Source organism: Diuraphis noxia, unplaced genomic scaffold (assembly GCF_037042655.1).
Source record: "Diuraphis noxia isolate RWA-SAM2 unplaced genomic scaffold, SU_Dnox_SAM2 contig0001, whole genome shotgun sequence".
Taxonomy (NCBI): Eukaryota; Metazoa; Arthropoda; class Insecta; order Hemiptera; family Aphididae; genus Diuraphis; species Diuraphis noxia.
This window is the reverse complement of record NW_028301711.1, coordinates 22,644,802-22,659,317: the sequence shown is the minus strand read 5'-3', so window position 1 is coordinate 22,659,317 and position 14,516 is coordinate 22,644,802. Positions and strand designations below refer to the sequence as shown.

Here is a 14,516-nt window from a genome sequence, read left to right as displayed (position 1 = left end):
AAATATAAAAAAAAACCAGTTTGAAGTAGTGTCAATGGACGCACCCTTTATGCCTTCAAACCCGGTAAAAAAATCTCAAAGTTACTTATTGTTTTATGATGTTACAGATTGTAAATATATTTATATTATAAAATAAAATAAATAAAATTATTTGCATGTACCTATATTATATTTTAACAATTTGTTATTTAAATTTTTTTGTATAATATAATTATTTATATAAGATAGCAATTTTTAAATAACTACTCTTTTATAAAATATTAACTTTGACGCAAATGAAATGTCATTTTTGTACCTTTGGTGCTTATGTCATATATAGCCGTTGTCAGTTTCCATATAGCCATCAGTGGTGTATTTAGAAGGGGGTTCAACCGCACCCTCACTCCGAAATGTATGGTTGGAACGGGCGTAACTAATTAGAATTTAAGGGGGAGTGTTGAAATATTAACTTTTTGTAAGCATCCCTCCCCCCCAATTAATTTCTATATACGCCACTGATAGCCATTATTGCGGCGCTGGTTTATAAATATCTAAACTTCTAATTTTATGAGTGTGTTACTCATAAAAGAAATAATATGTATTATGATTATTATTATTATTTTTTTTATTCAAGTATATAAAAATTAATTAGTGATGGTAAATGATAACAATATGGAGAACGGAGAACTATTGATACAATACTTATAATTTATATTATATATGTTAAATAATCTAGAAATAATCAATATATATGCATTGATGTGCTCAAAAATGTCAAATATGCCAAAATATGCAAAATAAGTTCACATTTATATCATATCCTGGTATAATTCTGGATTCGTGAAAAAAAAATAGTCATAAACATCCGAGCTCTATTGATTAGATACAGGTATATAATATATCATTTGCACTTGCACCGAGCGGCCTTAATAAAATAATATATCAACTACATGAGATATAATAATATTCACAGCAACGTCACGAAAAAATTCCAACTACAAAATAAGTTTTTTATTTAAATTTTATTATAATAGGTATATTATCGAATTACTCGTAGTATTAGGCCAGGTACCTATATCAATACATTAATTAATAATATAATCATGATTGGTCTAAGACTCGAAGCACAGTCATATACTTATAAACGTTCATATTAGGTACACATATTATATATATATGTGGATCGAAATTCATAGATTCAATAAACATAAAATACATTAACACCCCTTTAGGCCAACATAACCTAGAGAGAAACGACGACGGTTTTCAATCTCACAGAAGATTCTGAGCGATAAGAAACTAATATTTAGAGAAAAAATACGTAACAGTTAACAATAATGATATCATTGCAGTATTCAGTTGTGTTGGCTTACAGATTTGTGTACAATAATGCCGCATTATCCATGGTTCAATATTATAGCCCATAAGTCATATTATATTAATGACTACACAATCTACAAGCCCCTCCACGATACTCAATTTTATAGTCGGTCCATGCTAAATTATTATTATTATTATTTTCATTTATTGTAGTAATAACTAACAGTAGAGCGATTTATTATTATTATTATTAAATTCTTATAATAGGTAATTAAATATGTATAAATTGGATTCTATTTTTATCTGTTTTTGGACCCGATATATTCTTTAGCCTTTACCCGAAACTCAAGAACACCGAAATATCAAATAGCTACCTATAGGCTAGAATATCAATGAAATAAATAAACTGTGGTATGAATTTAATAAACACGTGTATGCATTAACAGTGCTCATTGGACATTTATTGGAAATTGGACTATAATAATAAATAAGATAAAACTTATGTACCTATATTATATAGAAAATTATAATACCTTAAATATCCTATACTGTATTGTAATGGTGGAAAGTTTAAAGTCCCTGTAAACACTATTCGTGTTTGACTTGATAATATTGTTATGTTTCGTTTAAATATCATCTAATTATAAAAAATAGATTTAAAAATTTGTTATACAAAATATAATTTGCAAATTTTTCAGATTTTAAATAGGTGCCTATTAAACAAAAAAACACCTGATCAAAATTTTGTAATATTATACCTATCTAATAGATGGTTTATTAAATTATAACTAAATATTTTTCGAGTGAAACCAGGATTTATTTTTTTTATTTTTTTTACCTTGTTCGGATATTTAAAAATGTTTGACCAATATTTGTATCCGTCAATATCTAACTTAGAGCATATATGACTCAAATATAGGTACCAGGAATACTAACTCTAACTCTAACATAAATTATATAATACGTAGCGAAACGATAGAAGAAAATACCTTTATTGTGTAAACTAATTCGTTAAGAAATATTGTTCACTAATATATTGTATAAGTATTACAATTTGGTGCCTATAGGTATAAAAAACATACAAAAAAGTTGTTCTAAAAATCTATCGTTCGATAAAAATAATCAAATAAACACGTGCATATTATGTATTATTTTATTTTTTATTGTTACAGCATCAACATCATGGTTATTAGCTTAATTTTATTATTATTATTATTGATCCTATAACATATAGAGTTTTATGTTTTATGTAAGCCGTGTCAAGAGGTGGGGGTCAAATGAGGCAAGTGTGCCAAAAGTTGTAACATTTTAAATGGCGGCAAATGTTTATGTCTGTATATTTTATATATGTTTAATAGGGTACCGAATATTATTGCCCTGGGATGCCAATGATAGTCACCACTGATTATGCTTTTAAACGACTTAGAAAACCATTAGCGGTATACCTATATCGTATACACTATATCTATATTTGCCGCAGTCTGTGCTATAATATGTATTTAGGTACCTATACTTACAACGTACTGTACTACGACGAGATTCTGTTTTGGATTCACAATAAAAAGTTCACCACACACAGCTTTCTCATGAGACACGACGATCCTGTCCAATGTACAACCTGCGGAGAAGCTCTAACTATCAAACACGTCCTTCTACACTGCCGAAATTTTACAGATACCAGAACCTCCTTAAACATTCCAGAACACCTCTACGAAGCACTCGGACCGGACTATGAAAATTCTATTAATATTCTAACTTTCCTAAAAATAACCAAACTTTATAACCTCATATAATTTCATATGTTTTCATAGATATTCCCCTACTTTAATTACACATACCCACCAAGAATAATTTTATTGTAATATTGTAAAATGTATTGTAAATTGTACCTGTATATATAAGTAATATTTTAAAATGTGTAAGCTAATAACCTTAGTTGTTGAGGCTTTAAAGTAATAAAAAAAAAAAAAAAAAAAAGTTCACCGCTGTACCAACAAATTATACTATACTGATGTAGTGATGTATAGATGTACACGTTATACGCCCCCACTCTCTGCCACCCAACAATCTACCCTTCCTGGCTATTGCTCCCTTATGTGTCACTGTTTGTTTTTGAGCTGTTCAGTTCTAGCCCTATGCGTATACTGCTGCGGCATGTGTAGACCTTTACACAAGTTCGACGTTGCACGTTCGACGTGCCTTTGACGGACGTTTCGTCAGCAAGACAACAGACGCATGCTTCCCCCTCTCTACTCATACGTACTATACTTACATACAAAATTTATAATATGCTATATTGTATGTTGTTCAATTATATAGATTATAGGTACAATAGTTTCAGCGGAGATGAAAAAATGCGTTTACGGATTTGACAAAAAAAAAAAAAAAAAACTAAAACTTCAACACGTATTGTTTTGATAAAAATTATAATTTATATTGTTTAACGTTTGAACATGCACAAAAAACCTGCATTAACTAGTTAAAAAGTTAAATTTTTTTATACTTTTCAAATTTTGGTAATTTCTAATATAGATATAAGATAATTGTTAATTTGTTATATAACTGATTATACAAAAACTGTTTAGCAAAAAATTATGTAAATTATTTACTTATGTACCTAAAACCCTAACCGAACTATAATCCTGCGTGTGTTAACTGCTGTACAGTATGATAAAAGTTAAATAAAATTATTTATTATAATTTAGGAAATTATAAAGCATGCAGTCACTATTTAGTATTTATATGATCCACTCCTATTAATTGGTACTAATCAACAAAAAATAAATGCACTTTTTTAAAACCGAATTAAGTTAACAGTTTTCCATATTAACTTCTAACTTTTCGAGTTCAATAAATGATTTATCAACTGTTAACTTCTAACTAATCGATCTTGTGTTCTCTTAACTTGAATTAAATATTTTAATTAATTTGCAAAGGTAAAGGACATGTATATTTGTATATTATGGGAGTCAGAAGAATGTCCAGGGAAAAAAGTACACGGAAAAAAGTCTGATTTAATATTTTTCGAAAAAAATTCGACCAGAAAATTATTATACGGAAAAAAGTCGGGTTTGATTTATTGATTATTGAATTTAAAATTGATAATACTGAAAAATTTGTCATTAATAAATAAATAAAATAAAATTTAAGAATATAAATAATTAAGACTAATATTAATTATCTCGTTTTTGAATACAATGGCAAATATTAATTAAAAATCCTTACAGCGATATTTCATCAATAGCCACTCTAGTACTTACTTAGGATTTTTAAATGTTCACCGGTGTTACCAAACTTTCGTTTTTTTTTAGTACTGGAATCCCTTCACCTAATTTTATTCTTGTAACGCTATTTTAGCTCATTAGCTCTATCTACTTTTAACTCTTCACGCATTTTAGAAATTAACTTCCAGAGACGATTGGGTGCGCGTATCTGATCAAATGTGTAAAACGGTTGTTCCAACTATTATGTATCTTGTATTTGTATTATCTAGCGATACGTATTTTGAGTATACTCACTTATAAGTGATAAAAACCACCTTGAATATGGACGTGTTCACCGAGAACACCATGGGTGGCATTTATAGTAGCTTGTTCAAAATCTAAATTTATAATTTGAAGATCTGGATATGTCAATATGTTGGGTATTTAATATTTAATCTTATAATACAGATTAATTGTGCTATCTTTATTTATACCTTACCTTCTAATACACATCACACATGGTTTTTTCTATCTACCTTACTTTCTATTTCTGTAAATATTATTTAACAAGACTTTTATTTCATACGTACCTACATTTTCTTGTCGGACTTTATTTCTGAAAAAAATTAAATCAGGATTTTTTCCGTGTACTTTTTCCCGGGATTCATTATATTATAATAGGTACTTACATAATAATTCGCTTTCACTTCCAATGCGATACTTACAACTTTCAGTTGAACCACAAGTTAAAACAAGCGTCATTAGTCATCACTCATTACTATGTATAACGGAATGTAGGAAAAAAGTCAAGAAAAAAAATCCGGGGGAAAAAAGCCACGAGAAAAATAATCTAAGGAAAACAAGCCATTGGAAAAATAAACCAAATTACAATAATTAAATATATATCAATTAAAATTAAAGTATTCAAATAGGTATTATTTAAAAAATTTTTACAAATTATTGGTCATATTGTATACATATATATATATATATATATATATATATAATTTTTAATGCACAGGTTATATGTTATATGTTATTATTCATAGACCGCCATAGTAATAAATATATTTTAGATTCTAAACAGCAAAAAATGAATGTATTGATTTTATTAAACAAAAAATAATATTAACAATTTTATTTTTACATATGGATACGGACAATACAGTATGATCAACTGTGTTAAAAGTTTTAAATTAATTAACATATTATAACCTGTGTATTAATAATTTTATATATATATATATATATATATATATAATATGTATATACAATATGACCAATGTTTAAACATTTTTAATAATACTTTAAATTTTATTTTTTTGTATATTTAATTATAATTATTTTTTATATGTTTGACCAATAATGTGTGAACAATTTTTAAATAATACCTAATTTAATACTTTAATTTTAATTGTTATAGGTATATTTAATTATTGTAATTTGACTTTTTTTTCCGTGGCATATTATTCCCATGGCTTTTTTTCTGTGGATCATTTTTCCCGTGGCTTTTTTCCCATGGATTTTTTTTCTTGGCTTTTTTTCCGTGGATTTTTTCCTTGGCTTTTTTTTTCTGACTACCGTATAACGACAAATAACGTTATTACCTATACCTACTAAAGTACTAAAGAACGATGTATAATATTATTATTAGTTATTACTTAACAAACTAAAATGTAACAACTGTGCATGTCTGTACCTGCTATCAGTGCTATCTACGTCTGGTCACGATGCGACAATGTGTTTTATACTCTTATTTTATCATTTTTAACTTATTGATTGTCTACTGGCTACTACCTAGTATTTCCTATGTATATGGCGAATGGCGATTACCTACTATACCTATTTATATTTTATTAAAAAAGTTTTGTGTTTTTGTAAAATTTTTCATAGTTTTTCAATAAAATATCCACATTTAACAATTTCGAGTGGCGTGGAGGGAGGAAATATGTTTTTTTCTTTAAATTATTTGTTTGATAATTTATAGTGACACGATGACAACAAAAATCAATCACATAGATTTAGATTATCGTGCAGCAGTGAGCAGAGTGATGAGCATATTAGTTTTGCAATATATATATTGGTCACTTTTATTAGAATCCGTAAAAATACTAAAAATGCTTCAATCATATCAATAATGATTGTTTCTACTACAAAATTTTGGTAAAAAATGAAAAATTACGAGTACATTTTAAAATAATTGGGAAAAACTATAACAAAAATCGCGAATGCATGGGAATATTTGCGTAACATAGGTTTTTGGCAACGTATATTTTTTTTTTTATGTACTTAATTCATAAAGAAAAAACCCAATGATCTGAAATGTTCAACTATTTAAATATATGAAATATGATACTAATAACTTTTAAACAATTCGCCTCATATTTTTTCTACACATATAAAATTGTCTATTTTTGTTTTTTATTTTCTGAACTCAGCATTGAATGTATTGATTTTACAATGAGGTGTGTGTTTTTTTTGTCAGTACACGATAAGTAGGTAATTGAAATAATGCTTCGATTTCCAACTTCAGTAACTTTTCTGGAGGGAAAGTGGATTTAATTTGTGCATTCAGAAATTTAAAATTCTTATTTCTTAGTAACTTTCAAAAGCGTTGGGATAAACAAAAAAAATAAAAATAAAATGTATTTATACAGACTTTGAAATTTTGAAATTTTTTTTCGTTTTTTTTCTATGATAAATCCCAATCAATTTTGAGTCAGAATGCTTGAAAATGTAATATAAGGTTTCTCATAAGTAGCGTCATATACGCTGATTACAGACGTAACACAAAAATTGAACAAATAATAAATTAAGAGCACTTTATTAATTATTTAGACACTGGCATCCAGTTACACGGCCATCACACTCTGACTTTGACCTTGGTGGCCAGCGGTAATCTAGTCACACGGACACGATCACCACCAAATGACCCCTTTTCGGTATTAACACATCGTTTATATATTAGTCTTAGAATCGAATGCTATCGACTAATATCGATATTTGTTTTAACTTAGTTACATTTTGCTTATGATTACATTATAATTAATTGTTATTTTATTACCTAATTGTTGTCTTAACCTAGTTGTATGTTTTCATATGTTTGTGGAATGTACAATGTACATTGTTTTGGTTTGCTATTTATTACCTATAATTGTTTTCTTAACCTAATTTGTACGTATTAACATTTCTTATTACTACATCCTTTTAAATTGTACTTATATTAAATATGCTTAATACAGAAGTAGTTATAAAAATGAATAGCAGTTGAGAAAAATTTAAGATCCATACCTAGGCACAATATTTTTCATAAGCATTTAAAGTGCTAAATTTTGACATAATTCAAAATCTACAAAATGATTGATGTTCGTAAATTTCGTTAAGTAGATTCGATTTTGTATATACCTTAACACACGTCACACAAGTCATCAGTCACCACTAGGATTCCTTTTAGCGTATAGACTCATCACTCATATTTCGTATATGAAGTTAGGTATTTAATGTAAAATTCAAATATTTAATAGATACTTCCAGGCCTTATACTCGCCTATGTTGTCTTCGTCTATCAAGTGCGTGACATAATAAAATGTACGCTTAGCAGATCACGTTTAGGTCCGTTAGTTTAAAATTTAGAGTGAATTGACCTCTCATAAAAATTAAAGATAAGATTATTTTCCAGAACATCTCATAGGCTTTTTATAATATTTTAATTTTAAAGCGAGTTATGTGTATTTTAAAATTGAAAAATTATTTGTACATATTAAAATATTCGACGGATGTAGCGTCTTTTTAACATTTTTTTTGTGTCTTTCTCCATACTTGAAAATCACTTGGAATTTTATAACCTAACAAACCAAAAGAATCAACTAGATTCAATTTCTTCTTAGAAACCACTCTCAAAGAATGCAAATTTAATACTAATTAAAACAAATATTTACCTCTTGAATTTGTATCCACTTAATTAATTAAATATTTATTAATCATATAAAAAGGTTTATACATATAAGTACTATAAAAAAAATTTATTAACAAAGTAGAATTTAAAATTAATTGAAACGTTTTTTTTTTTTTTAATAAACTTAGATATTTTTATTTAAATACTCTTTCAAATGTATCTATTTACATGGCAAAATGTTGTCATGCCTATTTATATAGGAAATTTAACATATTTGATGAGTAGGTTAGGTATACTGTGTATAAAATTCCCAGAAAATTTAACTTATGGGATCTTAGTATACAACTATTCAAATGTTAAGGAGGTTTAATGTTAAACTAAATAATATAGAAATTAATTGTTAAGAATTTTCGTGACTTTTCCAATGAGCGTCATGTGATTATACATTTATAAGTTACATTTTATTTATTATTATAATTTATAATAAGATAGTTATTACTGACAAATTTATGTTTTGTATAAATGTTTTTATAATTTAGAAATATATAAATTGAAAGTTAGTGAGGAAATTTAGGCTTTTGAGTCACCATATTATAATATACAAGACCATGGAAAATGGACCACAGACAAATTTACTACAATCTTCAAATCAAACCACATTACTAGATGTAATTTTTTTTAAACATATACATCCAAAGAAACTTTTTTTTTTTGTACAATCAAATATATATTTAGGTTAAAACTTATAAATAATAAACAAAAACAATTTCATCAAATATTTTTAAAATATTTATTTTGTAAAAATATATGTTAAGTATATGTATATTTGTCATAGTATTAGGAATAGTAAATAAAAAAAACCATTTTACAATTTTGTATTGTTTCAACAATTTTAAATCACAATGGCATAGTACAGTATTAAATTAATGAATAACAATAAAGCCGGGTCCACGCAATGGTAGTAACTATTAAATTAATGCGAAAGCAACCATCATACATGATAGAGTGATCCGCTAACATGAGAGACATAGAGTGTACCAAGCTTAAACAATTGTAGATACTAGATATATTGGAACAAAAAAACATAAATATTTAAACATTATAATATAATTTGTAACATAGTTGATAATTAGGGTTTGGATTTGAAGGCAACATAATCAATAAAAAAAAGCATTTAATTTATATAAAAAAGCAATTCAAAAATATTCTACAAAAACAAATACAGTCTCTAGTTGGTATTAAAAAAAAACCATTAGAATCATTAGAAGAAATCATTTAGAATTGTGATTTTGTTTAACTTTTGGCATAATAATAAAAAAAAAAAAACAGAATAAAATAAACGCGTGGAAAAATTATTAAAAAACAATTGCGGTCAACGAATACGAACTGACGAACAGTCTTGAATCTACGCATTATGAATATATTTAAATCTTTAAATAGCTAGTACGGGTACTTTTATGGCCATATGAAATACTCAATAAGATGGTAACGGATAGATAATTATAGAAACATAACATAGACAATGTGCCATCTTCACAAGCTCTTATTGATTTGTACCCATAATATGTAAACTGTGTATAAAATTACTAAATCAACTGAAAATTAAACATAAAAAAAAGCATTTATAAGTGAAAAAAGACAAAAAAAATAAATACATTCATCGTCTTAGAAATTAAATGAAACACATTTCTGTATAAAAATTAATTTTCTATTATGATTATTAAAAGAAAAGTTTTTGCTTTCAAATCTGAACCCTATTGATAATAATTAGAGGTGTCTATTAAATAATATTTCTAAATATTTTAAAAGTAATATATATATATATATATATATATTTGTAACAAATTATTAGATTATTATAAAAAATTTGTTGAGCTGAAAAATTCACAAATATAAATCTACTTGATTTTTTTTTTATTATGTTATTGAGATAAATTTATAACTAGTCAATAATTAATATAGTTTAAAACGTATACATTGGTAACCAATTTTATATTTACTATTAACATATACTAACACATAAATGATGCAAATTATACTTTTTTTTGTCATTTGCAATCTCAGCTTAGAATAAAAATTGTTTTGATTAATATACATGTTTATAAATCAGACATGAATCATAATATTATGATACTTTAATTTGGTTTAAACATAAAATCAAAAATCAATAATATTAAGCACTTTATATAAATTAAGTAGGTAACTCATATTAAATTCATTTACTTTTAAATTAATCATCAGTACCCGATTAACTATACATAATTTATATTATTATATGAATAATAATATAGTTATGGACATATTTATACTTCAATTTCATGACGTTTAATTATGTCTTTGTAGGTTTCAGTGTGAAACTTAGAAAATATTTTAGAAAATATAAATGTAACGAATGTTGCAATAAAACATACAACAAAAATTGTAAAAATAAAATCTACATCAGGTTCTTGATTTTCATCAATTTTTAATATAGTTTTCTCTTTTGGTTCTTTACAATATATCCATAAAAGTGCCATACATATAAAAAGATTGCTAGGTATTTTAATTACATTTGATATAGTAACTCTAATTTTTTCTGGTATTACTTGACTCTTTAAATATGTCATAGATGGAAAGTACATACCAATAGAGATTTCAAATAGTAAGAAAAAAAAGTAACAAATCATTACCTTATAGTATTTTTGTTGGCCATTGTAATCAATAAATATGTTTGATATTGTCAAGGCACAAATTAAAAATGAAAAGCTTGCTATAAATGTAGCCAGTTGTAGTTGTTTTTTTGAATCTAGAAAACTATTTCCTAATAATATTGAATATATTTTTGAACCTATCATCAGAGCTAACATAAAACTTGAAAATACTAGCCCCAAAGGTGGTTTTGAGTCTTTTAACACGTCAAATGTAGGGGTCCAAATGTATATGAACAAGTACATGACACCTTCATACAATGATTGAACAACACTAAGGCTAAAGATATTTTTATTTGTCATCCATAGAATAACAGCTTTTTTCACTGACGCTGAAGCCGACTTTGTGTTGCGAACGTAATGCTCATTTATCACAGAGATAACATATATGGTAGAAGTTATGAGAAATGGAATGGCCATTATAAAAGGAGCAACAGGTCCATATTCTAACACGCTCACTAAGAAGTAAGACAACAAACCAGCCAGTATGGCAAGTGTAGCGTTAAAAAAAGTTGCTTTGGCAAATGTACTATTCAACCATTCTTCTGGCAACTTATGATAATTTATATGCTCATTGATATACCACGAGTCAAATGCTGAATACAAAATAGATGTGCTTATACCTCCCAACATGCGTCCAACAAGCAATAATTGAAAGTTCCCAAACATTTTTGTCATACAACACCCAGAATATAATATACCATAAGAAATGCATAGCATTTTACGGCCATAAATGTCAGCCAGTGCTCCTGTAATGGTACCAAATAAACTGTTGGATATTGTGCCAGTAATGAAAAGGACAGCAATCTCTCCTTCATCATAGCCGTACTGCTTGTATAATTTATAGACATACGGTCCTTGCAGCCAATCAGCAAAACATGCCAAGCAGTACACAGTCAAGTAACGTCTCTGGAGTTTTTGAAAGTCTGCGTTGGTTTCTTGTTTCAGTTTTTCCACCACGTACTTTTTGGACACTGCAAACAATATTGCTGCAATCACCAGCAACACGGTTATGACAATCAGGAACATGACATCCATTTGTCATCACAGCACAGGGACAATCTGAAAGAGAAAAACAAATATCAATACACACGCATGATCACATTCGCAGACAGGGTATGAACTAAAATTGTTAATTTTAAATAAAATGGCGTTATATTAATATTATTATTATTATTATAGATGATATTCCAACTTGCCAACATCGTTTGGAACGTTTTCGGATTTTTTTTTCTACGTGACTAGTAGCTAAAAAAATATTAAAATTAAAATACTTCGTGGTTCGACGTACGGATGTCACACAACGATATAAATATACCATTGCTTTTTTCATTACGTGTTATCATGACGATATAATATTATTCAGTAACGATCATCATCATCATCATAACATTTTCTAAGAACACGGCACAATACTGTCATGTCGTATCGGTTTTCGGATAGGGCCGGACGACGACGGTGCGGCCGGTCCGTATCGCTAGACTAAATGTGCCTAATCGTTTTTCACATGATTATTCCGGAGAAAAAATTACAATAAAAAACCGTGCAGTGCACATTGTACACAATATTAGGTATGTGCACCGCAATGAGACGACGTCGTTTTATAGGAAGTTTCGACGATAAAATTTCACAGAACGTTTCAGTCGTTATATTATATTCGTGCAACGTCTAAACTCTAAATAATTCCAATTCGTACTCGATAATCAGTGTTTGTGTTCACTGTTCAGTTTGTATTTTTTATTATTTGTTATCAGTTACATTATCGGCGGTTCGTTATCAGCTGCTAGTGAACTCTGCTCTTTCGTTTCGGCGGCTGGCCGGCGACTCCTACTCGGTTTTACTATTATTGTAAGAATAATATTATTACACAACCCGCGGACCATCCCGGCCGTCAGGTAATTTTTTTTTTCTTAACGTCATAATATTTATAACTATAGTAGGTACCTACCAATTTATCATGGATAGCTACTGGTTTCGGACGTTTCGGTTTACCTCCAATATCCCAACGAGACTAATTTATTTGAATCATTCAACCTTCAACCACCAAAAATAATAAAATATTTGAATGATAATCATAGTAAAACACATACCTAATACAACAGGTACGTACCAAATTAATGAAATGTGCTTTGAAAATCGTGTGTTATAGAATTACAATTTTAAAATATGTATTTTTTAATGGGTGGGTAGGTAAAAAAAAAAATAAAATTAAAAATAATTATAAATAATAACAATACCTTGGACGTATTTATTTTAAAATTATCAAATACTTAAATAATTCTTTTGTATAGGTAACATAAAAAAATATTAGAATTTAGGTACGTACCTATTATTTAGTAATATATTATAGGCCGTTGTCTATTCGCCATTATAATATAAAATAAAAAATAAAAAATGGTTCAAGTAAAAATAAGCTTCGACAATTTTTAATTTTATTAATTTTACATTAGTTTCTAGTCGTGCAGATAATATGTAGGTACATTCTACAATCTTTTTTTCTTTTGAAAACGTAATTGATTGTATGATCTACGAGTGTGTATTAAATATTAATCATTATACTTCAATGTACCTATGTAAAGGATATCGGGATTTTTACCGATATACCTACTAAAAATCATTGAAAAAAATAAAATATTTTGACTTTATATAAATTATTTTAAATACTTATTTCTCACAAAAATTTAAATGGTGATGAATGATGATAATTATTTAAGATTTATTATTAGGTATTTGAGTATATTTTGTTAAAATTTAATATTTTTGGTTAATTATTTTTTTAACTTTGGCTAACATTTAATAAGCATTTTGATTTAAATCAATAACACTATGACGATAATAGTAATAACTGTTTAGCAGTATTGTCAGTATACCTAGTACAACACAAAGCAATATTTTTTTTTAAGTGGATTTATGCAACTAAAAGGATTCACGTGAGACTTGTTCACCTCTAAAAAATAAAAGACATTTTCTATTATACTTTGGAGTAAAAATTATCAAGAAGTTTAAACAATGTTGTACGTATAATGTCATATACTGTTAATTCAAAACATTATTTTTATAGATTTAAAAATAAAAATTGAATAGAAAATAGAAAATTATAAAATAATATAAATATTAAATGTATCTATATATTTATTTCTCAATCAAAACACTACAGTCAAAGAACTTTTTTTTCTTTGAGGAGGGGGGGGGGGTTGTTGAACAACGAAAAGCTTATGAAATTGGTGCGTATCATAATTTTGCTAATATTATCCTCACTAGAAATAACTATAATATGTAGGTACCTAAATGAATTTTCTATTTTATCTATTACAACAGCAGTAGTGTAGTATACTATTTTTGAAAATATGCATTATATGTTGGAGTTTTGTGGGAGATGTTTAATTTTTTTAATTGATTTGGGATTTATTATCTATATAGATTCTTAAGATC

General features: G+C 27.1%; 1 protein-coding gene across 3 annotated transcripts; it reads right to left on the bottom strand.

Annotated features, from left to right (window-relative positions):
• Window positions 1–9,173: 9,173 nt before the first annotated feature.
• LOC107165031 (solute carrier family 61 member 1-like) lies at window positions 9,174–12,818 on the bottom strand. Of its 3 annotated transcripts, none has more exons than XM_015513080.2 (3): window positions 12,403–12,818; window positions 12,284–12,332; window positions 9,174–12,146 (listed from the first exon to the last, which is right to left on the bottom strand). In XM_015513080.2, exon 3 carries the CDS (start codon window positions 12,120–12,122, stop codon window positions 10,701–10,703), a length of 1,422 nt encoding a protein of 473 aa, XP_015368566.1. In that variant the 5' UTR covers window positions 12,123–12,146; window positions 12,284–12,332; window positions 12,403–12,818; the 3' UTR covers window positions 9,174–10,700. The 3 variants fall into 3 exon arrangements, with proteins under 3 accessions (XP_015368566.1, XP_015368567.1, XP_015368565.1); XM_015513081.2 differs by having other exon boundaries at window positions 12,421–12,818; XM_015513079.2 differs by lacking the exon at window positions 12,284–12,332 and having other exon boundaries at window positions 12,376–12,818.
• Window positions 12,819–14,516: the final 1,698 nt, after the last annotated feature.